The 26,871-nt window shown below is 36.0% G+C and overlaps 5 protein-coding genes across 20 annotated transcripts; 3 read left to right on the forward strand and 2 right to left on the reverse strand.

Moving 5' to 3' along the window:
• The first annotated feature begins 1,022 nt into the window (after positions 1-1,022).
• LOC137736082 (WAT1-related protein At2g39510-like) lies at positions 1,023-2,017 on the forward strand. The gene is made up of 4 exons (XM_068475440.2): positions 1,023-1,245; positions 1,395-1,562; positions 1,649-1,800; positions 1,888-2,017. The coding sequence occupies exons 1-4, from the start codon at positions 1,033-1,035 to the stop codon at positions 1,964-1,966; spliced, it is 612 nt and encodes a 203-aa protein (XP_068331541.2). The 5' UTR covers positions 1,023-1,032; the 3' UTR covers positions 1,967-2,017.
• LOC137718640 (putative glucan 1,3-alpha-glucosidase) lies at positions 2,005-6,983 on the reverse strand. Of its 10 annotated transcripts, none has more exons than XR_015956380.1 (10): positions 6,593-6,983; positions 6,398-6,493; positions 5,996-6,247; positions 5,434-5,682; positions 5,259-5,357; positions 3,699-3,907; positions 3,513-3,622; positions 2,987-3,244; positions 2,808-2,910; positions 2,005-2,375 (listed from the first exon to the last, which is right to left on the reverse strand). XR_015956380.1 is itself a non-coding variant. In XM_088685261.1 (10 exons), the coding sequence occupies exons 7-9, from the start codon at positions 3,562-3,564 to the stop codon at positions 2,858-2,860; spliced, it is 363 nt and encodes a 120-aa protein (XP_088541387.1). In that variant the 5' UTR covers positions 3,565-3,622; positions 3,699-3,907; positions 5,259-5,357; positions 5,434-5,682; positions 5,996-6,247; positions 6,398-6,493; positions 6,593-6,983; the 3' UTR covers positions 2,005-2,375; positions 2,817-2,857. The 10 variants fall into 10 exon arrangements, 7 of the variants coding, with proteins under 7 accessions (XP_088541387.1, XP_088541385.1, XP_088541388.1 ...); XM_088685261.1 differs by having other exon boundaries at positions 2,817-2,910; XR_015956382.1 differs by having other exon boundaries at positions 2,005-2,910; positions 2,987-3,212; positions 5,259-5,349.
• Positions 6,984-10,994: 4,011 nt separating this feature from the next.
• CHR24 (chromatin remodeling 24) lies at positions 10,995-20,413 on the forward strand. 7 transcript variants are annotated; one of them, XM_068479019.2, is made up of 22 exons: positions 10,995-11,304; positions 11,412-11,516; positions 11,640-12,418; positions 12,512-12,642; positions 12,731-12,785; positions 13,281-13,406; positions 14,063-14,170; positions 14,303-14,358; positions 14,435-14,525; positions 15,186-15,323; positions 15,416-15,493; positions 16,351-16,560; positions 16,670-16,741; positions 17,531-17,611; positions 17,695-17,813; positions 18,019-18,130; positions 18,651-18,719; positions 18,818-18,912; positions 19,140-19,271; positions 19,415-19,480; positions 19,577-19,709; positions 19,930-20,413. In XM_068479019.2, the coding sequence occupies exons 1-22, from the start codon at positions 11,181-11,183 to the stop codon at positions 20,101-20,103; spliced, it is 3,054 nt and encodes a 1,017-aa protein (XP_068335120.2). In that variant the 5' UTR covers positions 10,995-11,180; the 3' UTR covers positions 20,104-20,413. The 7 variants fall into 7 exon arrangements, with proteins under 7 accessions (XP_068335120.2, XP_088543142.1, XP_068335128.2 ...); XM_088687016.1 differs by having other exon boundaries at positions 11,034-11,304; positions 11,415-11,516; positions 19,868-20,413; XM_068479027.2 differs by having other exon boundaries at positions 11,034-11,304; positions 11,415-11,516.
• Positions 20,414-20,475: 62 nt separating this feature from the next.
• Positions 20,476-22,245, reverse strand: LOC137712234 (RNA polymerase II transcriptional coactivator KIWI). The gene is made up of 4 exons (XM_068451347.2): positions 22,044-22,245; positions 21,797-21,902; positions 20,792-20,814; positions 20,476-20,700 (listed from the first exon to the last, which is right to left on the reverse strand). The coding sequence occupies exons 1-4, from the start codon at positions 22,185-22,187 to the stop codon at positions 20,644-20,646; spliced, it is 330 nt and encodes a 109-aa protein (XP_068307448.2). The 5' UTR covers positions 22,188-22,245; the 3' UTR covers positions 20,476-20,643.
• Positions 22,246-23,645: 1,400 nt separating this feature from the next.
• On the forward strand, positions 23,646-26,732 carry LOC137737306 (vacuolar protein sorting-associated protein 20 homolog 1). Its single transcript, XM_068476751.2, has 6 exons — positions 23,646-24,209; positions 24,464-24,616; positions 24,735-24,887; positions 25,510-25,593; positions 26,122-26,263; positions 26,398-26,732. The coding sequence occupies exons 1-6, from the start codon at positions 24,108-24,110 to the stop codon at positions 26,421-26,423; spliced, it is 660 nt and encodes a 219-aa protein (XP_068332852.2). The 5' UTR covers positions 23,646-24,107; the 3' UTR covers positions 26,424-26,732.
• Positions 26,733-26,871: the final 139 nt, after the last annotated feature.

A 26,871-nucleotide genomic window follows, 5' to 3' on the forward strand; every position in this document is an offset into this window, starting at 1 on the left:
TGCTTGTGAAAATAGAGCAGAAAGTCATTGCTCACTGCCCTCAACATCTGCAGTCAAGAAAACCATGTTGTGTTTTTTCATTCTTCAACCAAAAGATGGGGCAGCAAGAAAGCAACATGAAAAAAGGCATCAAAGTGGAGAAAAACGTTTTTGTTTCTCCCTACCCGACTCTGAAGAACAAGATATGTTCAAGCTAAAATAAAAGCTTGTGACATGAGCACCAAGAGTGCAAAGTGTTCTGGAAAAGGGCTTGCTGAACCCTCCATTTTTGAGTGGAAGAGAGTTCAGAAGACAAAGACCCGCACTTTTAAAAGTATAGGTCAGAAAATATTTTCTTCTCAAAATTCCAACATATTACTTCTAAACTAATATGTTCAAGAATTCATCAACTTGGATTCGTTTCTCTGCCACGTGATTATAACTCCTTCTAAAATTTAAATATTATTCTAATTTTTTTTTTTTTTTTTGGTATAGTCCATCGGTGGGAAGAGTGAAGGGAGCTATCCCGTATGTTCTTGGGTTTACAATCCAAGTGCTTATCGGGTGCAACTCTATCATGATCAAGAGCGCGTTCAGAGTTAATATGAAGTTCATTGTGTTTTTATGTTATAAAAACATAGTAGCTTTGTGTGCTCTACTTATAGCGGCGCTCTACAGCAGACAAAGACCTCCGGTTCCCAAGGGTTGTCTCTTAGCTTGGATCATTTGCTTGGCCGTTTTTGAGTAAGTACCCTATCTTAAATAAAAATTGAAAAACAAATAATTTATATTTCAAGGATTAATTATTTTTCATTTAACAGGCCATTTTTGGGGCAACTTGCTGTGTTTGCTGGACTACGGTTCACGCCGGCCAGTTTCTCTAGTTGTATTATCGCAGTTGGCCCGGCCTTGACATTCATCGTCTCGTGGTATCGCGGGTATATTCTAAACTATCGGTTAATTGTCACTTACAACTCATTTAATTTTTGTTAATAAATTAAAGTATTTAAATTTGATTGTCATTTTTTGTGTTACAGGTCGGAGACGGTCCACATGCATGAGAGACCTAGTCAAGCAAAATTGCTGGGGGTGTTGATGGTGATCGGTGGAGCCGTAGCTGTGAGTCTGATTGATGGCCCCACCATTACCATTGCGTACGCCTCCACTAGCAGTGGCCACCCTTACAAGCTATCTAATAATTGGGTTAGAGGTCCACTGTTAGTCGGGATTTCAGTGATTCTTTCAGTATGCTACAACTTGTTGATGGTAAGCGTGCTTACGTTTTGTTTGTTTTTGGATTGACTTAAAACACACAAACACATTGTGCGCACTCGAATGAAAACACAAACACATTTGCTTTCAAAATGACATTTATCTTTATCTTACAATTTGCGTTTGTTTTTGTGTTATTTCAGCAAGAGACTACTACGAAGTACGCTGACTTCCCATTAGTTTGGCTTAATGCATACGTTGTCGCCATTGGAGCGCTGATGGACACTATAGTGGCTGTCGCGCTTACTGGGAGGACTACGTATGCATGGATGCTGGGTTTGAACGTGAAGCTTGCATGCTACCTATACTCGGTGAGCTTTTTTGTAATTTGAATTTTGAAATGATCTTTTAGCTGTGTAATATGTACATGATTCTAACTCTTGGCTTGTTCTTGTAGGGTGTGGTGATTTCTGCATTCACGGCATGGCTACAGAGCCGGGTGATCCGGATGAGAGACGCGGTCTTTTTGACCTCCTTTAGTCCCCTAGCCACCGTTGTTGTAATGGTATTAGGGTTTACAATATTAAAGGAGGAACTTGACAGTGGGAGGTAAAAAAAAACCCTACATCTTTTTATACAAGATTTTGTTTAATCATAACATATCGTGAAAACTTAAAAGTTCGTTTTATGTTTCAGCATTGCTGGAGGTGGTGTTATAGTGATAGGCCTTCTCGTTTTCCACTGGGGCAGGAGGCAGCCAGCACTCGACGCGTAGCAGTTTGACTTCAAATAAAAGTTTAGATGCTGTAAATATATAGATACAAAGTATTGGTGGTGTGTAATTTCACAAATGGAACATAGGTGTTTGTTTGTACACTCAGATAATTTGAACACATCTCTTCAAAGAAGACTATGTATGGAGAAAGATTCACTTCCATTGAATTTTGTTATTCACGATGTAATACACACACACACACATATAACAAAATAATCCTCTCAACAACACATTCAGAAGAAAACTGGGTTTGGCCAGGCGCAGCGGCTGCCATATTAAGAGATGTGAGCTTCCAATCTGAGAATACAAAACGATCATGGATGCATGCCCCTTCCTGAAATTCAAACCTTCCACCATCGTCGACACAGAGTTCACCTTCGGCTGCTTGTGAACTATTAAGTGCTATCACCTGCAACACTTCAACAAAAAATTCACAACTATCCACTCTACTACAACATACACTTTTCATGCTACAAAGAATAATTCACTTCAAAAAGGTACTAGAAAAAGAAACTAGAATAGTGTTCCAACTTCACAGTTAAATGGTATGTAAGTGTTGGTCTAAAGTGTTAAGTATTTCAATCTACAATCATATTTCAGTTAAAACGTTAAACGTATAAACAATTTGGCATAGGTAGTAAATTTTAAATTCCAATAAATATATCTATCCACCGCATCACCAAAATGCTTAGGCAATACAAAACATTGATTCTAGGTCCTATACGAAATGGATACGCAAATGTCCAAGTGCATCTTCAATCTCCAGATGGTGAACCATCCAGAGGTTTAAAATGTGTGCAAAACAAATGTGTGCAAAACCATCATAGGGAGCAACTCCTACCCAAATTACCATGGTGCTCGCCTAAATGGATAGCATGCTCCGAACTGATACTAACGAACTAACAACTCACGTTCTGGATTGTCAAAGAACCCACCATCAGCACCTGTAACAACATTACAGCCATGAGCACCAGTTGAAAAAGACACTTCGCGTTAATAAGAATATATTGCTTTTGATACCTGACAATGAGATCCCAGTAAGACCAAGCGTCAAAACTATTGGAACTGAAACCCTAAGGTGATCCCAATCAGCTAAATTATCTCCTGTCCATACCGCTCCATACCTTTGACTTCCAGCAAATACTGCTCTCGACAAAACAAAAGGTATATCCCTTCCATCACCTCGCTTCACAAGCCCATCTGCTGTCGCCAAAGTAGTACCCATAGGCATCCAACCCAGAGCCAACTGCCAAAGGTGGAGAACCAGGAGCTTATTTACTGACATGAAACGCCAAGAATACCCTATGTAAGATTATTATATTCTCAACATCAACTTCTGTCTCAATTTATGAGACGTTTTCATGAAATAAGAAAAAGTCACAAACTTCTGTCTCAATTCAACCACAAATTATCTTTACAAACATAAGTGTATCCTCAAAATACCTAGTCCTGCAGATCAGGTATGACTTAAACAGAAAAAGAAGCAAATCCATAGAAGTTTGCATTTTGAATACTGACCATAAATAGTTTAGACAAGAAAAATAACCTTGGAGTTCTTGATTCACAAAAGAATGCAGAGAATGACCCTTTGATTCCATTAAAAGAACTGTTGAGCTTCCTTTCTTTAAGAACTCTTCATTTTCACCGACCAATAAGCTGCATTAAAGAATCCTATGAGTCACATAAAGAATCCTATGCCGTTATTTTTTTTTTTGAACGAGCAGAGACAAACCTTGTTGTATACAAAAGGTATTCACTGGTAAATTTTGTAGTGTTAACGTGATCTACCAAGCCACTTTTTTACGAAGTCAGCTTCACCCCAAATCCCAGCTTTCTCCAAAAACACATCCCATTTCAGAACTTCAAGCTTTTATCTGCTGATCCCACTGATTGCTACAAACTCTCAGGTAACATTTCAACAGCAGAGCTTTGGGATCCAACCTGTTGGAAAATCAATGTTGAACTTAAACCCTAATTCAAAGCTAAAGTGATACAAAAAAAATTCAGGACAAGCAGGGGCATATGGCATCAGTATTTATTTGTGAATCACTTGCAAAGAGCACAGAAATCAAGGGCATATTTCATGACAAAGTAACGTAGATCATTGATCTTAGTACAATGTCATCGCCAATTCATCAGCAGTTATTCCTATATCACTTGTTGAGGACTCATAAATCAATGGAATATTTCTTGATAAGGTAATGTAGATCGTAGATCTTAGTACAAGAGAGTTTTATTTCAAACTCTCTACCGTCATATATGCCATAACTTGTAGAGCATGCCAGCTTACTAGTCAATCATGTAAACCAGACCAGTTAGAGAACAATTTGCAATGTTCAGGGCCTCTCCCAAGAACGACAATATATCATTTTCATATCATTTCCATATGCATATTATTTCATTGTTCTATTGTTTCCTTTCTATATATTCTCTTTGTATGCGCTCACATGTGGACACACACACACCGTTTCATTGTTTCACTGTTTCCTCATGAATGGGAGCACACACATGTATACATATAAAACGAGCATCTCAAGAGGGGTCCCCATTTTAGGGAAAACACAGAAATACCTCTGCATTATAGTTGAATTATCTGAACTGTCTGTTTTTTAAACCTCTGTTTAAGGGTCATCATGATGGTCATAAAATGATTCAGTATCTCCATAGTTGGCTGATTTCGTGACAAGGATGAATCATGAATTGAGATTTAAAAATTAGACGGTTCAGATCATTTTACTAGGATGCCAAGTTCGTCATACAGGACAGCATAAACACTAAGATCTAAATGTAATAATTAAGGTGGCCTGCATCATCTGACTTGTAGTTTGAACAGCATCCTGCATGTTGTAAGATCTAAATAGTCTCTCTCTCTATCTCTATATATATATATATATAGAGATATACGTGATACGTGCATTTTGTATACAAGATAAGCTAAACATTCAAACATTTAAAACTGACATTAATAGAATGCAGGCATCAGAAACTTAATAGTTACCGTTGCTGTATTAAACACTACATTCTTGCAGTCTGGCAGTATGCTAACCGACCACGCTGGAAGATGATGTGACATGTTTCAAAATTCTACTGTCTTGTCATTTTTGTCATCCATGTTAGCTATTTTATTTAAGACATAAAGAACCATAACAACAAATTCCAGTTTGTGCATATTTGTCATCCATGTGGTACCTACTGTCTTGTCATTTTTGTCATCCTAGTTTGTGCACATCACTTAAATATTTTATTTAAGACACTCGGAATGAAAAGAACAGGATAGGCTCATGAAAATGACCTTTACAGCCAGCACACTCAATATCAAAGCTCAATATGCGAAATGGAGCCATCTTCAAAAAATTTCCCTTCTGGAGTATGGCTGATAAAGTCTGAATATCTAAGAAAATGGTTAGTCAAGGACAGATAAATCAAGTAGGAAATAGCTCAAAATGTAAATGGCATTCATTACATACTTCGCCAAACTCCAAATAGTGCCTTGAATGCGTAAGGATATAGGCAATGCAACTCTTACTGGCAGTACGACAAAGGCTTAGTTGTCTTATATTGTCCAGCAGGGTCCCGCAGGGACCTCAATCCAATTTCCACCAACTATGACGCAATCAATCATGGAAAGAAGAGCATAAGGAACATTGTTGTCATATCATATGTCATGAATTTCTTCATACCAAGGCCATCGATTTGTATGCCTTTTTCAAGAATGCCTGGCAGATTGGGGAAGCATAGAAGAGTAATAAAACAGTTTTAGGCATAAGCCACAGCTGGAAACATTGCAGTACATATTGATATGCAAGGTGCAAGACACAATATGAGGACTGCTCTCCAAATATAGTCCTTCCAACGAGTAAATTAGATCAGTACAATGGTACACAAAGAAAGACATGAAAGAAGGGGGAGAACATTTGTCGTCTAAGAAGTTATGTGATAATCAACCATAAAATGCAATGTAGATGTTTCATCCAAGAAAGTAATTCAGATCCTGCATGTTATCGAATGTTAATGAAACTGAAATTTTACCCCGGCAGCTGGCCACCATTGTTGGCAAAGCAACAACAATTTTGAGAAAAGGTTCAGAATCTTGCTGCTGGTAAAACACTCCTCTTCTGCACCATTTCAATATGGCAAATGAATTTTTGTACCTTGCTGTTCCTGTTGACCTCCCCCATCCTCCCCTATTGAATTACCAAACAAAGACATTATCTTTGTTTAGTTTGGTAGCATAATTTATTCCCGTGCAGCAACATAGAATACTCGGTAGAAGTTGCATTTCTGAGACAAATAACCAACATGCTTGACGAAACAACAACACCGATGCTTTAGTGTTACAAAATTACAGTTATATTCAGGTTTCTCAGTCACCAACCAAACATTTTCACAGCAGAATAATAAACATAAAAGAAATTAGGAGCACAAGCTAACCTTCCTTTGTAACCCCAATAATTTGGATAATGGAAGCGGACCCGGAACATCTATGGCTCTCTCCAAATACACAATCAATCTCCAATTACTGAAGAGCTACAACCCACAACCAGGAAAGAAATAGATTTTAACAATTTTAAATAAATACACCCGTAAAAATAGAGAATCGAGCAAAATTGGAAAAGGCTGACAGACCGATGCTTCGGGAGGCGGAAGTGTAGGCATGGGAGAGAGGCGGGATGCGAGGGACTGGCGCTGCTCTATGTCACCGATGCTTCGGGAGGCAGAAGTGTAGGCATGGGAGAGAGCCGGGACGTGAGGGACTGGCGTTGCTCTATGTCGCGGAGAAAGAGGTCGTCCTCGTTCTCGAATAGGGTTTCGTCAAGGAAGACCGAACACTTCCTCGTCGACGAATTCTTCTTCTGGGGATGTGGCCTGCTGCTTGTCTGGATTCGCCGCCGGGTGTGGCCGCGCTGGGCCTTTTTTCTGTGCCCTTGTTCGTCTACTTTGATTTTGTTTTCGGGGTTCACCAAGGGTTTCGCGAGCAATGTGTGAAGCGTCTATTTCCCGCCAATTAGTGTGCCCTTTATTTTCCCTTACACGGAATATTATGGCCTTCCAATCAAAGTGGTGTTTTGAAATAAAATTTTCATCATTTTCATATCAATTGGGTCTTTTTGTTGTCTTTTCGTTAAATATTATGTTAGTGTGCTAATGTGGTAGACAAATATATTTTACTTATTCAATTGTATGACGTCGATGCGAATTTAGAATTTCAACTATGACGCAAAATTGGGTTATTCAAAATATAAAATTATATAAACTAATGAAGACATACATATATATATATATATATATGATTTATCCAACACTTAATGAAATTAATAAAAAAAAAATCATAAACCATATCATATCAATATTTTCATCTAATACACATAAGATCAAAATTAAAAAATTTCTTTGGATTTCTATATGATAATTGGTTTGAGTGAAATTATAATATAGGTGGAAAATTAACAAAATACAGTGCGTTCAATAACACTCTTACTAATTTGGAACGTTAACCTCAAATTGTGATCGACTAATAATCTCTACTAATTAATAAAACACTCATTGTTGACTAAAATTTTATAAAATTACCAGTTTAACCTTCTAATTAAAAAGAACATGAATAAGAAATATAAGGCAGAAATGTAATTTCAAGCACCAAATTTTGCTGTTTTTTTCAAAACCTCATCTACATGTAATCTTAACATATCTCTAATTAAAAAAAATAAAAAAATAAAAAATTCATATTACCACATTCTCTATCACTCTTTCCTCTCACCTTCTATTTCAAAAATAAAAATAAAACACACACTTTGTGTGTGTCCATATGCTAGTATTATTTAACTAAAGTTACTAATTTATCGAATATTAAAAGAAAGAAAAAATTGAAAGTTTGAAAGTTAGCACTCGAAAGCGGGAATGACAAGCTCCTGGGCTGGCATGGAAACACCGCAAACATTAAAAACGAAAAATAAAATTAAAAAGTTGTCATATTTACCTTGGAAATGGCGGAGTTGAAAAGCAGCAAAAAACCAGAGAGTCTAAACGACAGCCACTATCGCCTCCTTCAAGACCTCCTTCCTCCTCCTCCACCCAATCCTTCTTCCTCACCCGCCGGTACTATTAACCCTAATAAACACTTCACTCTCTTCCCTCTTTAATTTTTTTCTTACATTGCGTTTTTGCGTTCGTTTACGGAATCAATTTTAGAAGAGGAAAAACCTTCAAAGGTTAAGATTGAAGGTAGACGCCGTCTCTGTAAAGTTTCTTATGGGGCCGACAGTGATCATGCTGACAAACAACCAGTGCTTGATGAGCCCAACGTTTTTGGCATTGCTGGTTATGAATCACCGGCAGTGCCGAAAAGAAATCCGAGTAGGAGTAGTGCCAATGCTGGCGGGAATGAGATTAGGGATATTCTTGATGACTTGAGCTCGAGGCTTGAGTTTCTTGATCATAGCATTGCTTATGATCTTATCATTGCTCTTGTTGTTATCAGAATGCAGTTTGGCTTTTCATACTTTGGGTATGGACGTCCCAAAACGAGTCGTGAACATAACTAATTATCTGGGACCAAATATTGTCCTGACTCTTCACTGCAAATCCAATGACGACGATCTTGGCAAACACGACCTCTCGTTTGAGAACTCCTTCCATTGGGAATTCAAGTCCAATGCTCTCTTCCCAAACAGTGTTCTATTGCTACATGTTGTGGCAAAATGTCCATGGAAGCTTTGATGTGTACAAAGCTCAACGAGATGATGAGCGATGCGGAGACAAGTGTTGGTGGAGAATCAAACAAACCGGAGCGTTTTCTTTCGACGAGTCTAAGGATCGATGGGATCTTATGTACATTTGGCAGGAGTGATTGGGACAAAAAGAGTTGTATGAATAAGTGTTTGCATGAATAAATAATTGAAAAGGAGGCTTCCTCTTATTTCTTTTTCTCTAGTTGAAACTTTATTACTTAAATCTCTTTTTTTTTTTTTTTGTTTTTTTTTTTGTTTTTTCTGTTACATAAGATCTCAAATGTATGCTCGTCCATTTGATTATAATCCGCATTCAGTATTCACATCTCTCAAAGATGCAAATGAGATGTTATATGCGTTAGATTAATGCGTGTTTCAATTGTAATTCAATTTTCAATATGATTTTTACATTTCACATTTTGCTTCTCTCCAAGGGAGATAATTCACATTAGCTAGAAGTAATCATTTTAAATCATTACTGGGGCATTATTTTGTCATAAATAAAAGAATAGTGGGCTTGGTTTTTATCTTGCATTAAAAATGCTTTCACAATTTAATCAGCAGGAGCACCTCAAAATAATTCAATTAGCAGGAGCAAATTCAAATAAATGGCAACCGAATTCAAAATTAATTAAGGCAATTGCAGCCATGCAAATATAACGGTATTAATTATAGGTGATAAGCGGAACCCACTTCACTCTCTATTCCTCTCTTTTAGAAGAGTCTCACCACTTATATAAAGAAAAACTAATGAAAAAATTTTGAAAATTTTGAGTTTTAATTAAAATGACAAAAAAATATTGTAAGTGAATAATACTATAAGTGACTTTTTAGAGTAAAAATATCATTTTTCATTAAAGTGAACAATACCAAAAGTATTTCGTTAAAACTCCCCTTATATAATGACACAATTTTACCTTATATTTTGAGAATATCGAAAAATCTCTCCAAGACGATTAAACCCATATGGGAGCATTTTTGCTCATCATCCTAAACTATGGTATATGCTCACCATCTTATTTATCATCCGTTTTTCAAAAAAAATAAAAGAAAAAAGAAAAGAAAAAAGAAGAAGAAGCTAAAAAGACCCAATCGAGAATCTGCCATCTTAACTCTAAAACCGGCTTAGCAAATGACTATTTACCATAGTAGTGAAAATGTATTGACCTCTTGCATGATTGCGTGAATTTAAATCCTATCGATATTAATTTAACATCTAATATAACAAAATTTAACGTTTAAAAAAAAAAAAAAAAAAAAAAAAAAAAAAACTCTGAAACCGACTTGAAATTTCTTTCAATTGATATTCATTTTGAAACATTTTTACATTGGAATTCAAAATCTATTTTTTTTAACCAATCTTTTTGAAAATTTGGCCTAAATCGCCGGATCCTAATCTTAGGGATCTTAGGAATCTCATGATCGTGATCGTTTATCGTATATTGTGTGGTCAGAAATCATTTCAAAATTTAAAATTAAATATAAATAGTACCTAATAAAAGCTGACCTCATGATGTACAATGTACAATCACGATCACGGGATCCCTAAAATCTATAGAAAAAGGATATGGCAAGGATCATTTTCCCTAAATATATATGTTCATTCGACCCCACTAGGATCCTCTTCGGATTCTTTTGGTGAGGATTATCGGGATTTGTAAATAGCGTATGTTGATTGTACAGTCAGTTTTTGTTAGGTATTTTTTATAATTAATTTTAAATAAAAATATTTAAAATAATTTCTAACCATAGGATATAAATGGATATGATTCACGAATCTCAGAAACCCTCACAAAGAGGAACCAGATTCCATTCGACCAACAACAAAAGTAATATTTGCCCTTGTCTTTTTACAATCAATATTTAAAGATCATAAAGTAATATATTTATAAATAATTAAATATAAAAGCACATTTTTCCAGCCAAACATTCTACTGAGAATCAACAGCGTATAAAAGCACTTTTTTTTACCAAACAACAAATTGGGTCTTTTCATAAACTTTGGTAATTGTACTTTGATGCATTCAATACTTTTAAAGCTTGTTATTGTATTCAGATTTTTGTTTTATGAGCTCATTGATGTATTTATTTAATTAAGTAAAATTTATATTATATTTTTAAAAAATAAAATGTATAGTAAAATTATACTATATTGTTTCAATGCATAATGTATTATATTATAATTAGCAAATTATTAATTAAGCACGTTATTTAATGAAGTTATTAATTTATTAAACATTAAATTATTAAGGTTTTACTATGCAAATGCAAAACTAACGATATTTTTTTTTTTTTTTTTTGGTTAAAAACTAACGATATGTTTAACAAAATATGGATGAATCCCACATTAAAAATAGTGCAAATTACAAACGTTGAAATTTGAAAGTGGCACTCAAAAGTGGGAATGAAAAGCTCCATGTATGGAAAGACCGCAAACATTAAAAACGAAAAATAAAATTTAAAAAGTTGTCGTATTTACTTTGGAAATGGCGGAGAGGAAAGGCGGCAAAAAACCAGAGAGTCTAAACGACAGCCACTATCGCCTCCTTCAAGACCTCCTCTCTCCTCCTGCTGCTGCTGCTGCTGCCAATCCTTCTTCCACACCCGCCGGTATTATTAACCCTATTAAACACTTTACTCTCTTCCCTCCTTAATTTTTCTTTATTATATTTATTTTTCGTTAGTTTTATTTTGTTATTTTATTGTTGGGTAATCAGCAGAGGGCGATAAAGTGGAAATGGAGGAGGTGAAGCCACCGATCGAAGGCCAATGGGTTCACAACCTTCCTCATTTCTCACTCGCTGATTTTGATTCTTCTCCTGGTAATCGCTCTTCTCTTGCCCACTATCTGTTTGATTAAATGTTTGTGTGACTGCAAAACCCCGAATTGTTTGATTTTTTTTCTTACATTGCGTTTTTGTGTTCGTTTACGGAATCAATTTTAGAAGAAGAAAAACCTTCAAAGGTTAAGATTGAAGGTAGACGCCGTCTCTGTAAAGTTTCTTATGGGGCCGACAGTGATCATGCTGACAAACAACCAGTGCTTGATGAGCCCAACGTTTTTGGCATTGCAGGTTATGAATCACCGGCAGTGCCGAAAAGAAATCCGAGTAGGACTAGTGCCAATGCTGGCGGGAGTGAGATTAGGGATATTCTTGATGACTTGAGCTCGAGGCTTGAGTTTCTGTCAATTGAGAGGAGGGGTGCTAGAAAAACGGACATGGTTGAAGGTTCTAATGTGTCTAAAACCAAAGGCAAGGAGGCAGATGCTTATTTGCCGAGTGAACCTCAAGGAGGCAGCCTGCCTACGAAACATGATGGTCAAAAGAAAAGAGAAACTTTATGGGTGGATGAAAAACCAAAAACTGTGGCCCGTCCCCTTGTTCCTAAAGTGGGAAAAAGAGAGGTTGGTGATGAGGATGGCTGTGTATTTTTGAGTGACAATAAGATAGTTAAAGAATCAGGGAGGCAGAGTGGTAATGTTAAAGAGCGCTATGAGTCTGATGAGCTTATTGTGATCGATGATTCTACTGATGATTGTGCTCTGGCGACTGATGGTTCTATTACTCTGAATGGTCTCACATCTACTTACAAGTTGCCTGGGAAGATTGCGACGGTGTTGTTTCCCCATCAGCGTGATGGCTTAAAGTGGCTATGGTCTTTGCATTGTCAGGGAAAGGGTGGAATCTTAGGTGATGACATGGGCTTGGGAAAAACAATGCAGGTACAGAAAGAGGATACTTTAACAGATACGTTATTTTGGTGCCCTTTTTCTTCTTTTGTGTAATTTATAGGTACTGGTTCTATCTTATTGCAGATTTGCAGCTTCTTAGCAGGATTATTTCATTCACGGTTGACTAAAAGAGTTATGCTTGTGGCCCCTAAAACACTGCTTTCCCATTGGATTAAAGAATTATCATCTGTGGGTCTCACTGACAAGATAAGAGAGTGAGGCTGCTGGTCTTGTTTTATATGATTAATTTATCATGTACGTAAGAAAGCCAAATAGTAATCATTTGCTTGTGCTTCTATGTAGATACTATGGGACTTGCGCTAAAGCACGAAAATATGAGCTTCAGTATGTACTTCAGGTAATTCCTCTACAATATAAATACATCAGGTGATTGATGTGTCTTTTTGTCCAATCAAAATCACAGTCAACATTTTTGTTTCTTTTTTCATAAAGAACAATTCAATTAAGAGTAGAGAAAAACAACAAAGAGGTTGGTCAAGAAGACCAACCCAAAAGGGCCAAAACACAGAAAAAAACTCAGAAACCATAAACAAATTTCTTGAACTTCATCCGAGATGCAATATATTTATTAGCAAACAACATGTTTAACTATGCACATGCCATTTTTTCTTTTGAATTCAACATGAATATAGGAATGGAGAGAAGCTGATGCAATCATTAAAATCTTTAATGACCACAGAATGAAGCATCATGATGCGATCCACATTATTTAACTAATGTAGTTTGAGTAAACTTGTAGTACGACTTTGGCTGCACTTTTTTTCTTTTGTAATAAGAACTATGCTTAAACTCCATATGATCCTGTTCTCACTTTTCATTGTTTTTCTCATAGGACAAAGGCATTCTTCTCACAACTTATGATATTGTGCGGGTTAACTCAAAATCTTTAAGAGGGGATGACTATGTTCATGATGATGGAAGGGAAGATATCATATGGGATTATATGATACTTGATGAGGTGAGATTGCTTATGGTTGGTACTTTCTTTGAGTAATTGACTGCTACTGTTTTTTTTTTTTTTTTCCTAAGGGAACATTATAGTTTCTGTTAATTATCATCATGCCAAAGAAAGCTTATTAGTCATCTCAATTACTCAACCGCCTCTCACATACCATAGTGCAGGGTCCCCCGTCTAAGAGAAGGCTTGTTTCCTTGTATATGTCACATATTGATCGGGGATGAACTTTGATAAAACATGCATATTTAATTGGTGAATTATTGATTGTTTAGTATTTCCGTTTTTTTTCTAGAAGTGTCATCTTTCAAGAAATTTTATTGCTTTTACTGATACTTTCGAACAATTGTTCTTTCAGATATATAGATATCTTTGAAATTATTAGCAAAATGACCTTGTGTTAGTTTGTACATTTGAAGAATTTCATACCCTGGTGTTTCACCCAATCAATTTCCTTGCTTATATCAATTGAATGTTCACTCCTGTACTCACACGCATCCAACACACCAAATTATACTTGTAAAGTACTAAATTGCCTGTGAGGGAAACCAGATTTCTTTATCTGAAAAGTGCATGAGACAACCTAATTTATTTGTGTAAGAATTTTATTTCCTTGCATAATGATAACTTTTAGTTTGATGGACCTATTTACATCTCAGGGGCATCTCATAAAGAACCCTAGTACACAAAGAGCCAAAAGTTTGCTTGAGATACCTTGTGCCCATCGCATTATTGTTAGCGGCACGCCATTGCAAAATAATCTGAAGGTCAGATTCGGATGTGCCATATTATTCCTTCTTCTTTTTTTTTTTTTTTTTTTTTTTTTTTTTGTTTGTTTGTTTTTGTTTATGTTTAAACAAAAACCTAGACATAATTTGTACTTTTCACTTTCAAAATAGGAGCTGTGGGCCTTATTCAACTTCTGTTGCCCTGAGCTACTGGGTGATAAGAAATGGTAATAATTTCCTCCACATTCTGGTTGCCTTGAGTTATTTATCTGTTTCCGTATAAAACTATTGAACTTTTTTCAGTTTTAAGGAACAGTTTGAGTCTCTCATTCTTCGTGGAAATGAGAAAAATGCTTCGGATAGGGAAAAGCATATTGGTTCAACGGTTGCAAAGGTAATGACACCATAAATGTTTTTTTATGCTTTGTGTGACCTGATATCATGTAATTTCTTTTTGGTGTCCATATTATGATGTTATGGACCAAATTGTTTCAGTCGTTTGTCTATGTTGTATCTCCCGCATCAAGTTATTGAATGTAGCTATAGTGACACTAAACCAATAGGAATCAGTGTATGATACGGTGTTATTTTGGCCTCAGTCTCACTCTTAAAGGTTTCTAATTGTTTGATGACTACCTATGTCGAACATTTCAGGTGTCCTTTTCTGCTAGTTTAGCAGACAAATTATAGAATCAAACATTCTAATGTTTGGAAAATATTAGAATCTTAGATTGTTTGAATCTTAATGTTTTACCAACAATGGTTTAAATTTAAATTTATAAATCTAATCATGTTTTCATTGACCGTAACCGATGCATTGTAGAAATAGGCAGTATTCATTGGTGACGTTGCAAGCATACAAGATTTTCTGTGTTTGTAAATGGGAAGTCTTTATACGCTGACCCTTTGAATGCAGTTTTACTCATGATTGTTTACTTATTCTAAATTCTTGACTATTTTAGTTGTCTGATAATATTACTTGTTATATATTGCTGCAAACTATGTTTCTATGATGTCTGACATTAACAATAAATATCCGTACATTTTACTACAGGAACTAAGAGAACGTATTAAACCTTTTTTTCTGCGTCGCTTAAAGAATGAGGTATTTAATGAAGACAGTGACCAAACAAGTGCCAAACTTTCTAAAAAGAATGAAATCATTGTTTGGTTGAGATTGACCGGCTGTCAGGTTTGATTTGCTCCATGATATTCTTTTAATCCTTCAAAGTAGATTCAGGTATTATTTGAATGTTTATCAAGTTGATCATTTATGTGGTGTAGCGGAAACTTTATGAAGCTTTTCTAAAGAGTGAGCTGGTTCTTTCTGCTTTTGATGGCTCTCCGTTGGCTGCACTTACGGTACAAATTGTTTATAGTTCTTAGTCCTTTTTACTGCTTATCCCTAAAGTAACTTGTTCTGAGGAGAGCCAAATCCAGTTAAATGACAAATTTATTTTATGAGTTTTTTCTGTGTAGTTGAAACTATTAGAATGGTATCTTTCTTTAAAAATTCCCCATTGCTTTTCTTATAGTTTAATGAAAATAGAAGAATCGGTCAGTTTTATTGGTTTTGTTGGCATTTATTAATTGATTTTTCGAATTATTTTGAGAGAATATGAATATTTAATAATGATTGTTTGAATTATCTTTAATTTCTTTTTTGGAGCTTGATTTGTGTATCTGAAGTTAAAGTACTGTATCACACTAATTAATTTAATGGTGTGCCGCAAAGGAATTGTGCAAGAACTTGTTTTCAATTTTTTTTAACAGTGTCAGAATTTTTCTTTATCTATCTATTTTGGTAGGCGGGGTCACATTTCTAGGTTTCATGCTGTTGTTTCGTATACTCTGCTTGGGGTAGTTGGATATGTTGGGATGAAAATAGATTGTGGTTTTTGTATGATAAAATATATACACAATGAATAAACTTTTGTGAAGGTAGGGTTTAAATGTGAAAGTAAGCTATAATTAACTACTGGAAAAATAAGTATCTTTTCTTTGTAGAAGAAATTCAAATTTTGCTTCATGTTAAGTTTTTTTTTAAGCCAGTCCGTCCTTTGATGATTTTGGATCAGGAGTCCAGGACAAACATGGTTGTCGCTCTCCATGTTTTAAACCTGTTATGGTCTTTAGCCATAGTTAAAGAAGATAATACTTTAGGTTGTCAGTTCTCTTTTGATCATACTAATTGTCAAGGACTGTTTGATATGAACTAGATCCTGAAGAAAATATGTGATCATCCACTTCTATTGACAAAGCGAGCAGCTGAAGATGTACTAGAAGAGATGGATTCAATGTTGAAGCCAGATGAAACTTGCATGGCAGAAAAATTGGCAATGTACATTGCCGATGTTGCTGAGAGAGAGGACTTTGATGAAAAGCATGCCAACCTGTCATGCAAAATATCTTTTATATTGTCTTTACTGGTAATTGTGTGATGTGACTGATGTCTTTATAGATTTGATGTTTTTAATGTTTTCATGCGTTTGCTGACATAATTTTAAATGGAATGGTGTTCAATGATCTTTTATACAGGAAAACTTAATTCCTCAGGGGCATAATGTTCTTATCTTCTCTCAAACTCGAAAGATGCTTAATCTTATTCAGGTTAGCCATTTAAAATAATGTTACTAGTAACTAATGATATGAATTTTTGGGGTATTTAATTACATGGTCTTTTATGGGACATTTCAATGTTTTCCTTGCTAGAAAAGTGATTAATTTCTTGAAATTTGTGCAATTCTGGATGACTTTTTGGATGCCAACTAGTTGCTCACCAAGTTTAATCGTATAGGGCTTAGCTTCCCCAAAGTTGTTAATTTTAATAGAAAAAAAGAATTTGTTTGAAAACACTTATTCGAGCAGCTATCACTATGTTAAATTTCAACTACTTTTTTTTTAAAAAAAATTTATAAGCAAATGCTTGGTACATAACTTATACTATTAAACAAGTTAAATTGTTGTGAAGTACTTCATGAAGAGGGTGAAATTGTTTGAGAAAATATTCAAGGTTTGGAACCATTAGGTTTCTGTGTGGTTACTTGTTAGTGATGCAGTGGCATATAAATGTTCAAGAATGGTCAAATATTCAACCTCTCTTGACTTGGATAAGATAATTTCAGTTCCAAGCTTCTCATGGAGAATTCCATGCCTGTGATTTTGACTTGATGACATCTTTTACAAGCAGGGAGTTTGATGCAGAAGCAATATGAAATTGACGGCATACTTTCCTGAATTAAAAAGCGTTTTAATAGATGAATAGTCTAGTTCGATTATTTAAAAATATATCTCAAAGTATATATTTTGAGACTCAAATTAGTGAAGTTAATTATTCATGGATAACTGTTACTTCAAATTAGTGAAGTTAATTATTCATGGATAACTGTTTGTTTACAGGAATCACTAGTATCCCATGGTTACAAGTTCGTACGCATTGATGGAACCACAAAAGCTATTGACAGAATGAGGGTTGTTAATGTAAGTGTTAAATCATCTAATCAGCAAAAGTGGTAATGATAATATTCAAATTGTTCCTGAAATCATGTTGGTTTTATGAGTAGGATTTCCAAGAAGGTAATGGAGCTCCCATATTTCTCCTGACATCTCAAGTAGGTGGTTTGGGCCTCACGCTTACAAGAGCAGATCGTGTGATAGTGGTTGATCCTGCTTGGAACCCAAGGTGTTCTCTTATGCTCTTTTTTTTCCTGATGGTTTTCTACAAAGATGCTTTTTTTTTTCTTCTCTAAGTTTAGATTCATGTGTGAGCAATATATCCTTTGCATTTATTTGCACTCTTTTAGTTGTATCTTTATTTTAACTTAACAAGGATATTAATTGTGTAAGCTGTGGTACCTAATTTGTTGTTATGGTTCTTATGTTTGCAGTACAGATAACCAAAGCGTGGATCGTGCATATCGAATCGGACAAAATAAGGATGTCATTGTATACAGATTAATGACTTGTGGGACTGTTGAAGAAAAGATATACAGAAAACAGGTTAGAGATTGCTTTCCAAGCTATTTATATTCAACGGTATGAATGCAGGATTTAACAATGCTTAGATAAGTGTACTGGGTCCTGTATGAGCACTTAGGTAGATTTTGCAGGACATTAAGCATAGTTGTTTAAATGATGATAATATCTATGCGTTTGACACAACAATGTCATTGGACCTCATTTGCTATGGTGTGATAGCATGTCCTTTATCTGCCTGTTTGGATATTTTTATTGCATGTGGTTCACTTCTACTTCATTATTTGACAATGCTCAGATAAGTGTTACTGGGTCCTTTAGTAGGGTTTCTGTAGGTTTTTCAGGACATTAAGCATAGTTATTTATATGATTAAGTACCTATGTGTTTGACACAACGATGTCATCGGACCTCATTTGCTGTGGTGTGATAGCATTTCCTTTATCTGCCTGTTTGGATATTTATTGCACGTGGTTCACTTCTACTTCATTATTTGATTAATGTTGTATAACATCTTCATATTAATTTCTCTAACATTTTGTTTAGATATACAAGGGCGGATTGTTTAAAACTGCAACCGAGCATAAAGAACAGATTCGGTACTTTAGTCAGCAGGTGAATTCTAAAGTTGTTGTAATTGTTGCTATAATGAGAAATTTTAGATTCTTAACCTTAGTAGAATGCGACATTCTGAAATTCTTTTATTGTTTTAGGATCTTCGTGAACTTTTCAGTCTCCCAAAAGAAGGTTTTGATGTATCCCTTACGCAGCAGCAACTTTATGAGGAGCACGATCGCCAGCACACAATGTACGGAATATTACTTGTATGCAGTAGTGTTGATAATAACAGTTGTAATTGTATTTCTGTGACTGTGACCTGATGCTATAGTGTTAGTATAACTAAACAGTAAGCCTTCAAGTACTAGCAAGGATGTTTGTATCTCAAATGTGTTCAAAAGCATTTCCTTTTTGGACGCGACTTTGAAAGTAGAAACTACATTCATCATTTACTTGTCATTCTACTATTTACTGTAGGGACAAGTACTTCAAGTCCCATATCGAGTTCTTGGAAACTCAAGGTATAGGAGGAGTCAGTCATCACAGTTTACTCTTCTCCAAGACAGCACCTCTACCTGTTGCCGTAGGGGTAGAAGAGGAAGTTGAAAGGTGAAACCCATTTATTTCATTATCTTTTTATTTAGGTTCATTGATTGATGGTTCGTAACAACAGATTGGTTTTTCTTTTTTATATGTCTGTTTCTTTGAATTTTGAAATCTTCACTGGTTTACTTTTACTATTCTGGGCACAGAATCAGAGGATCTTCAACAGCGGGAAGTTCATTTTCAAGTTCTTTACAAGAACGCAATGTGAATGGGTAGAGAGCTCTACGAATCATGGCTTTTATGTAATTTGAGAAAAAAAGGTAAGTTATTTTTCATGTGATGAAATTTCTGGTTTGCATCATTGACAGGGCTGAATATGCTTTCAAGCCGAAGGATGTAAACATAAACAAGAAGCCTTCTTCACCTATTGACGCGGATAAATTGACAGAATCAGAGATTAAACAGATAATCAACAGGCTGTCACAAACTCTTGCAAATAAGGTACTGTTACACAGAGTCTTCTTTGGTTAGCAATTTATGCCCGGTTTCCGGTGAAGATGTTCAGAATCTATTCAGTTTAGTCTAAATAATCAGATAGAAAGGGATGTAAAATCAGTTAAAGAGTGTAATTCTGAATTTAGCTTTCATTCTTTTTTCAGTAGTGCATGATAGTCGCAATTCTTACTAATTGATTTGCCATTGTGATTAACAACGCATTCAGGCAATGGTTTCAAGATTACCAGATAAGGGGGAGAAAATACAAAAGCAAATTGGTGAACTGAATGCGGAGCTTTATAGACTTGGAAAAGTGGAAGCGCAAGGAAATGAGAGAAATGTCATCGACTTGGAACTGAATGATGATATAACTGGGGAGTTCCAAAGAGTGATGATATAAGACAAGAAGAGTGGTGATGTAAGATACGACGTCGGTCGAATTTTATCGGATGTTTCCGAAGGGACGCTGATATAAGATAATTTGACAGATCTGAGCCTTGTAACGGGGAAACTTTTATCATTGTAATTGCTTGCTCTTCTTATTTTTCCATTAATACTTGGAGACTGACTGGTCCTTATTTGTATTGGGTTGCAACAAGTCTCCTATGCTTATGCAAAAACATAGATTAACAAACAATTTTATATTTCGGTATAAGTTGTTTGACATTTTATTTTTTAACAAATGTAACAGAAGCAACTTTCCTCTTTAATTAAGATGAGATAAATTATAGATCGATCATAAGCCCCCAAACCATTCCTTTCCTTGACATAGTTGATAATTAAAGTCATTACATGCACTGTTCCAAATTTCCAGTTATCACTTCTAGGTAAATACAAAACACCGGCACCTGATTTCACTTTCCGACACCCAAAACAAAATTTCGGCCGTTCGAATCAAGCTACAACATAATCTAGGAATATAAACCAAAGCTTTAAGCCATCAAGTCTCGTTAACAGCCTTGTCAATTTCTTCAACGTGATTCCGTAGCACATTCCACTGCACATGAAAACCTCTACTAGGTGAGAATTCTCTCAGCAGCCAGCTATTGAAATGTAAAAATAATGAAACAATCAAGACAGGCACCAACCTGATCCATCGTCAGTGAGATTCCTGAAAACAAGAGCGACCAAGTCAGAAACTACGCACCGCTTATCCATCAGAAGGCATGCTTAAGGCTAAAAAGAAAATAAATATTGCTTTATCATTAAACTAATAGTTATTGCTCTGATTTTTAATTAAGTCGTGCCTTAGCAGAATATAAGTTCTCTACTTGTCCCCAACGGACACAAACCTGATGGCAACTTAAGATATTACCAGTTAGAATTTTCAGGGCTCTAGTAAACCCTCGATTCTGAAAACCATTTCCGTCGGCCTTCTTGTCCCTATCCCACCTCATACCAAAACTTGGGCATAAAGGAAAATCTTGACACCCTGGGTCACTGGACCTTCCTCCCTGCCTTGCCCTTCTAGATAACTTTTGTTTCCTTCTCCAAAATATGGCTCTCTTAAATCAACTCACAATTACGCTTACAAGAAGAATCTTTGAATTTGTCAACCAGCATCTGTCTTCGGGTGCATAACAGGCAACCCCACTATCTGCCACCTCCCATATTTGTTAAAGGATTTCTCTCTTGCATAGAATAAGTGGCAGTCCCCAATCCCTTCAAACAAGATGTTGTGTCTGGTAACATTAGATTGAGGATTCCAATTTCGTAGATTTGCTCCCAATGAACGTTCTAGAACACACTTCATGTGTTTCCCAACCTCCTCTACTTTGTCCTGACTCTTGCTTTATTGGACTGGTCTCAGTACTATCTGGAACCCCATGAGCACTAGTGCAGGCAACTATATTTCTAAGATATATAACACACAGGAGAAAACTATATTTCTCCGTTCCTGATTCGAATTTCTCTTTAACTAAGATCGATTAGATTTACGATTAAAAAAGAGCCCACCTTCGTTTTTCCACTTGAAATGTGACACAGACTCCCAAAACCATAAGAACAAATCATAAATTCTCCAAATATGATCGAAATGCAAAAAACCCAATATAGCAAATTAGACAGTAAAAAGAAATGAAAGTAAAGGTTACCTTTTTTTCCAGGCATTTGCTTGCCATCCTTGACATAGAACTCGCGAATGTCGACCACAACCTTGCCATTCCAGTTCCTCACGCTTACCCTTCTATTCTTGGATATCTACAAATCCCCAAAACCCTAAAATTAGACAGCAGTACCAGTCACACTGATAAACCCTAAACCTAATCAAAGATAAAATGGCAAATTGCGCCAATGCATGGAAAAGAGGAAGAACATGAGAGAGAGGCTGAGGGTGGTGACCTCGCAGACAGTGATGTCGTCAGAGGAGTCGTCGGAAGAGTTTCTCTTGGAGGCCTTCTTGGGTGGCGGGTGGCCTTCAGAGTCCCCGTCGGAAGCGTGATCGTCCTCATCTTTTCTCTTCCCTCTCCCCGACATTCCCTTCATTGCTGTTTTAGCTTCTTTCGCCTTCGCCACTTTCACTCTTTCTTCTACTCTTCTTTGTCACTACAACGAGAGGAAGAATAGAAGGAATAACATGGGCCGGGCCGTCATCCTTTCCCAACAAACACTCCAAAGCCCAAAGCCCAGTCTTCTCCACCTCTACAACTTAAGTTTTTAAACTCCATTGTAATCCCTTGTGGATTTTGGAGCTTATCGTCTACATAGCTATTTTTTTTTTTTTTGAAGTTTTAACGAAATATTTTTTGTATTGTTCACTTTTAACGTTAAAGAAATTTTTTTCCCTAAAAAGTCATTCTTGGTACTATTCATTTACACCTTTATTTTGTCATTTTGATTAAAACCAAAGTTTTTGATGATTTTTCGTTAGTTTTTTTTTTTTTTTTTTTTTTTTTGTCTTGTGTCCATTGTCAATAAAAGGATAGGCATTTGCTCTTTTATAAACTATTAGTGATACGATATGTGACTAAGAAATCAAGCTAAAAGGATTAGAGAAACCCCCTCAATTTTTCATTTTTTGCTGATGCTACATTAGAGGACCATATAGGGAATTGTGATTACTAAGTGTTACGAATAAAACCATTATATGAGTGTGAATGTGTAAATTTAGAAGAGAATTCAATAAGATTTAGGAGACCTAATCCTATTATCACTTGGGGGGGTTAAGTAAGTCCCTACCTATAATCAGTATAAATTGTGTGATTATCGCGGTTAAAAATGGAAAAAAAAAAAAAAACAAGACAAATTCGAAAATCAAAACCAAATAATCAAAATAAATAACTCCAAAAAACAACGTGGTACGAACGTAGTTCATACAAGGCCCTAATCAACTCGCAAACGTCGAGATTATATCTGCCGTGCCGCTTAGAGTTCTTATAATACCCCCTTGACGACAATCGAGGATGGTAATGGTGACCATGAGCCCTGAGCTTCGTTCCCGACCTTAGATGCCTCGTGCAATGACGTGTCACCTTTTTCCGAAAAAAAAAGTTCAGCCAGCTTCAGCTGGGGTGTGCCGAACGAAACATGTTGGGCCTTATTATGCTGGGTCAACACTCCGATTTGTTCAAACCAGGCCCAATTAGGGTTGGTTTTCGCTTGTGTGCTTCTTGGCTCGTGGCCTGCCAGCACCCTACTTGGGCCTTAACGCAGCACAACAGCCCAAATAAAATTAGAAAAGTGTATACTTGAGCCCAACTTAAAACATATAAAAATAGAAGAATAATATTAAAGAATATCAAATTTTTTAAACTAAATTGCAAACAAATAATGTGTCACTAATAAAAAAATAAGCACGTTAATCGACACTTAATTAATAATTCAATCATCTACCACTACATCATTTAGTTTACAAATTTAGTGTAAAAAATTTGATATCCGTTGCATAATATTGGCCCACCTGGCAGACTGTTATGTGAATTCGCAACTTGTTCTGTCGTGCGTCTTTTGGGATCATGTTACTCTCTTGAGCAAAGGATGGGGATCATCCTGATCAAACCCATCGGACCGTTAAAATTTTATCCAACGGCTACAATTATTATAACTTTAGAATGACCTTTTATTTGTAACTGTTGAATAAAATTTCAAGAGTCCGATGAGATTGGTCAGGAGGATCCTCCCTTTTGCTCCTCCTGATCCCGTCTTTTGGCTTGTAATTGGCCAAAAAAAGAATTTTATCCTGTATGGTCGGTCACGAGTCGAACATCACAGCTGCCTGTCCTACGAAAACCCTCGAGCACTCGGAGAATTCCGGAGCGAGAAAGAAGATTTACTGTGGGGAAATTAGGAGGGAGCAAAGCAAACCCAATCAAATCATCGTGGAAGATAATTGTGAGTGAATTGTAATTAATTCTCAACGAACACGAAATGGTTTAAGAAGTTATCGGATTAGAAGAAGATTGATAGATGGGGAATTTGTTCGTGAAGAAGCCCAAGATCACGGAGGTTGATCGAGCGATTCTTTCTCTCAAGACCCAGAGACGCAAGCTTGCTCAGTACCAACAACAGGTCTTAATCTTAATTCTTAATTCTTAATTGTTAATCTCTTAATTCTTAATTATCTACATGTGGATAATCCTGTCAAATAGAAATAAATTCTCCTTCTCATCTCAAATGGGTAACAGAAAACGAAGAATTTAATTCATTTTTTGTCGACTGAAGAATTCCCTCTTTTTTTTAATGGGGTTTTGAATTTGCATATACTTTTGGAATTTTTAATATTTGCCCATTGATCGAGTTCACTTGTATCCCACTTTGCCCAGCTCGAAGCTGTAATCGAAGCCGAAAAGCAAGCCGCAAGGGATTTGATTCGTGACAAGAAAAAGGAAAGAGCTTTGTTAGCGTTAAAGAAGAAGAAGGCACAGGAAGAATTGTTGAAGCAAGTTGATACCTGGGTTATTAATGTTGAGCAACAAGTATGTAATTGCACAACCCTACCCTACATGTCCATTTTCTTTCTTTCGATTTCCTTTAAGACCTGGTCTACCTTCAGAGAAAGCAAACAACATGTTGACACTAAATACTTTGGTTCAGTTGCAAGATATCGAACTGACAAGCAAGCAGAAAGCGGTATTCGAGAGTTTGAAGGCTGGTAATAATGCGATTAAAGCGTTACAAAGTGAGATCAATCTCGAGGACGTGCAAAAGCTAATGGATGATACTGATGAAGCTAAAGCATACCAAGATGTGAGCTTCACTTCTCGTATTTATTTTTTTTGGTTTTATTTATTTGGTATTGCACCAAAGTTTCCTTGGGTTGCATTCTTAGAATGAGGATCTCCATCAAACGCATTTTGGCAATTTGGGAAGATTTTCATTTGTCCACCAAGTTTTGAAATTTATGATGCTCCTTATGTGCAAGGCCCTCCCTCTTCCCCTTCCCCTCCCTCATTTATTAGTATTTGAGAGCTTTCCTTCTTTTTTTCTTTTGGTAAACGGAGCCGAAGTGCTTGGATTTCTGTTGTTGTTTTTATTATAAATCAAGAGCGAGAAAATGTTTACTCTAAGTTGAGTTTGTAAAGATCGGCGGTTTTGTAAGGTTTATACATGTTCTTTTCCTATTGACAAGTTTACTTTTCAACCCCCACCCATCCCCCTTGTTGATACTATATCTGCTGTGATCTCATAAAAAATTATGCCTCTGTTTTTTAACATCATTTGCGTGTATTCTGTCCCATATATTTTTCACGTCTTTGTAAACAATTGAGTTAACATCTAAACTTTGTCTTCTTCTTTGCTTATCATCTTCTCCTCAGTTTTTTCTTTTTAATAAATTCTGCCGTTTCTCTCATGATTTTCTTTTTGTTAGGAAATTAATGGAATCTTGGGGGAGAAATTATCAGCGGAAGACGAAGAGGATATTTTAGCAGAATTAGAGAACTTGGAAGCTCAGGTAATGACATTTCTATTCTAATAATGGGTCCACAAAACCCTAACGATTATTTTGCTTCCTGTTTGTCATGTTTTCCCTTCTAAGTCTTTTTTATGTAGCCAATCTGTTCCTGTTTCAATACTTTATGTAGTAATTAACATACAATTCATTACTTCTTTCTGAGATTATTAGAAAACCTCATGTTGTATCTAGGATTGTTGTGTAAAAATCATTTTTTTCATACTTATTAACATGGTGAAAGTAAGTCCTTTTCTCTTAGGTGCTCTTCATTTATCCGATTACCAATATTGCTACTACCCATCTAGTTTTCATGCAAGGCCATATATTTGAGGTCTTTCACCGGATCTTCATTTATGTTGAAATTGGATCAAGCAGATTTTGTATTACCAATTAAATCGTTAATGAACAAACTGCATATCAAATCATAGCATGAACGTTCTTTTGATTGTTTCTTGTCCTGTTAGTTTTACTATTCTGGTATCACTTGATTTCATCTCATCTAAAAGTGAAACTCTGCTCCCTTGTCAGATCACCGTTCAAGATTTGCCTACAGCTCCTGCTTCGGTGCTTCCTCAAGAAAATGAGAAGTTGGACCTTCCTGATGTACCAACCAAAGTACCAGTTGCACCTGATGTGGTTACGACTGATGAAGTTTCCACCAAGACGAAAGGTCTCTCTCTCTCTCTCTCTCTCTCTCTCTCTCACACACACACACAGAGAACAAGCACCCCCACATACAATGGTAACTGCTAATTGCTCGTTAACCCAGTTGCAAATGCCTGACAATATTTTGGGGATATGCAGTGATGGAGGAACCGTTGGTGGCTTGATTGGATTGAACAGTTGAATTAGGTTGCCGTCTGGTCAAACTGTTTTCAAACGTCAATTGATCCTCCTCCCTTCTGCAACGATTCATGTACCAGTAAAAATTATGTAGTTGGGATAACTTTGATTGTGCTCGTTCTTGATTACCCGAATTGGTTTGTACAAATATGTGTTTTTCAGGACCCAGTCCAAACAGAGCATTGGTCCAACATGTATTATAGTTTGCCCCCCCCTGACCGACATCGGTCTTTCTTCATTGAACAAACAATGGGAAACAAGAATGTGAATACTCTGGGATGAAACTTGTTTGTTAATTGTGCTGCCCATGGCAAATTATTTCAGTCTTATTTGTGTTTTGAAGAAATAGATTCCAACTGTTCAACCCAAAGAGCAACATCCCTGCCTAAACTAACAATCCAAATTTCAACATTAGACATTATTTTTGCCAACAAA

Source organism: Pyrus communis, chromosome 15, assembly GCF_041283825.1.
Source record: "Pyrus communis isolate YQ-2024b chromosome 15, ASM4128382v1, whole genome shotgun sequence".
Taxonomy (NCBI): Eukaryota; Viridiplantae; Streptophyta; class Magnoliopsida; order Rosales; family Rosaceae; genus Pyrus; species Pyrus communis.

Excerpts from the sequence above, each read along its gene's own strand:
- LOC137712234 (XM_068451347.2), bottom strand. The coding sequence starts at position 22,187 with ATGAAGGGAATGTCGGGGAGAGGGAAGAGAAAAGATGAGGACGATCAC. Across the intron at positions 21,903-22,043 it reads ACGACATCACTGTCTGCGAG|ATATCCAAGAATAGAAGGGT; the intron begins GTCACCACCCTC and ends GGGGATTTGTAG. Across the intron at positions 20,815-21,796 it reads GCAAATGCCTGGAAAAAAAG|GAATCTCACTGACGATGGAT; the intron begins GTAACCTTTACT and ends TCTTGTTTTCAG.
- LOC137737306 (XM_068476751.2), top strand. The coding sequence starts at position 24,108 with ATGGGGAATTTGTTCGTGAAGAAGCCCAAGATCACGGAGGTTGATCGA. Across the intron at positions 24,888-25,509 it reads AAGCTAAAGCATACCAAGAT|GAAATTAATGGAATCTTGGG; the intron begins GTGAGCTTCACT and ends TCTTTTTGTTAG. Across the intron at positions 25,594-26,121 it reads TAGAGAACTTGGAAGCTCAG|ATCACCGTTCAAGATTTGCC; the intron begins GTAATGACATTT and ends CTCCCTTGTCAG.
- LOC137718640 (XM_088685259.1), bottom strand. The coding sequence starts at position 3,564 with ATGGAATCAAAGGGTCATTCTCTGCATTCTTTTGTGAATCAAGAACTC. Across the intron at positions 3,245-3,512 it reads TGTGAATCAAGAACTCCAAG|TAAATAAGCTCCTGGTTCTC; the intron begins GTTATTTTTCTT and ends GTTTCATGTCAG. Across the intron at positions 2,911-2,986 it reads TACTGGGATCTCATTGTCAG|GTGCTGATGGTGGGTTCTTT; the intron begins GTATCAAAAGCA and ends ATGTTGTTACAG.
- CHR24 (XM_068479019.2), top strand. The coding sequence starts at position 11,181 with ATGGCGGAGAGGAAAGGCGGCAAAAAACCAGAGAGTCTAAACGACAGC. Across the intron at positions 16,561-16,669 it reads CTTTTATATTGTCTTTACTG|GAAAACTTAATTCCTCAGGG; the intron begins GTAATTGTGTGA and ends TCTTTTATACAG. Across the intron at positions 18,131-18,650 it reads AAAAGATATACAGAAAACAG|ATATACAAGGGCGGATTGTT; the intron begins GTTAGAGATTGC and ends CATTTTGTTTAG.
- LOC137736082 (XM_068475440.2), top strand. The coding sequence starts at position 1,033 with ATGCATGAGAGACCTAGTCAAGCAAAATTGCTGGGGGTGTTGATGGTG. Across the intron at positions 1,246-1,394 it reads TATGCTACAACTTGTTGATG|CAAGAGACTACTACGAAGTA; the intron begins GTAAGCGTGCTT and ends GTGTTATTTCAG. Across the intron at positions 1,563-1,648 it reads TTGCATGCTACCTATACTCG|GGTGTGGTGATTTCTGCATT; the intron begins GTGAGCTTTTTT and ends TTGTTCTTGTAG.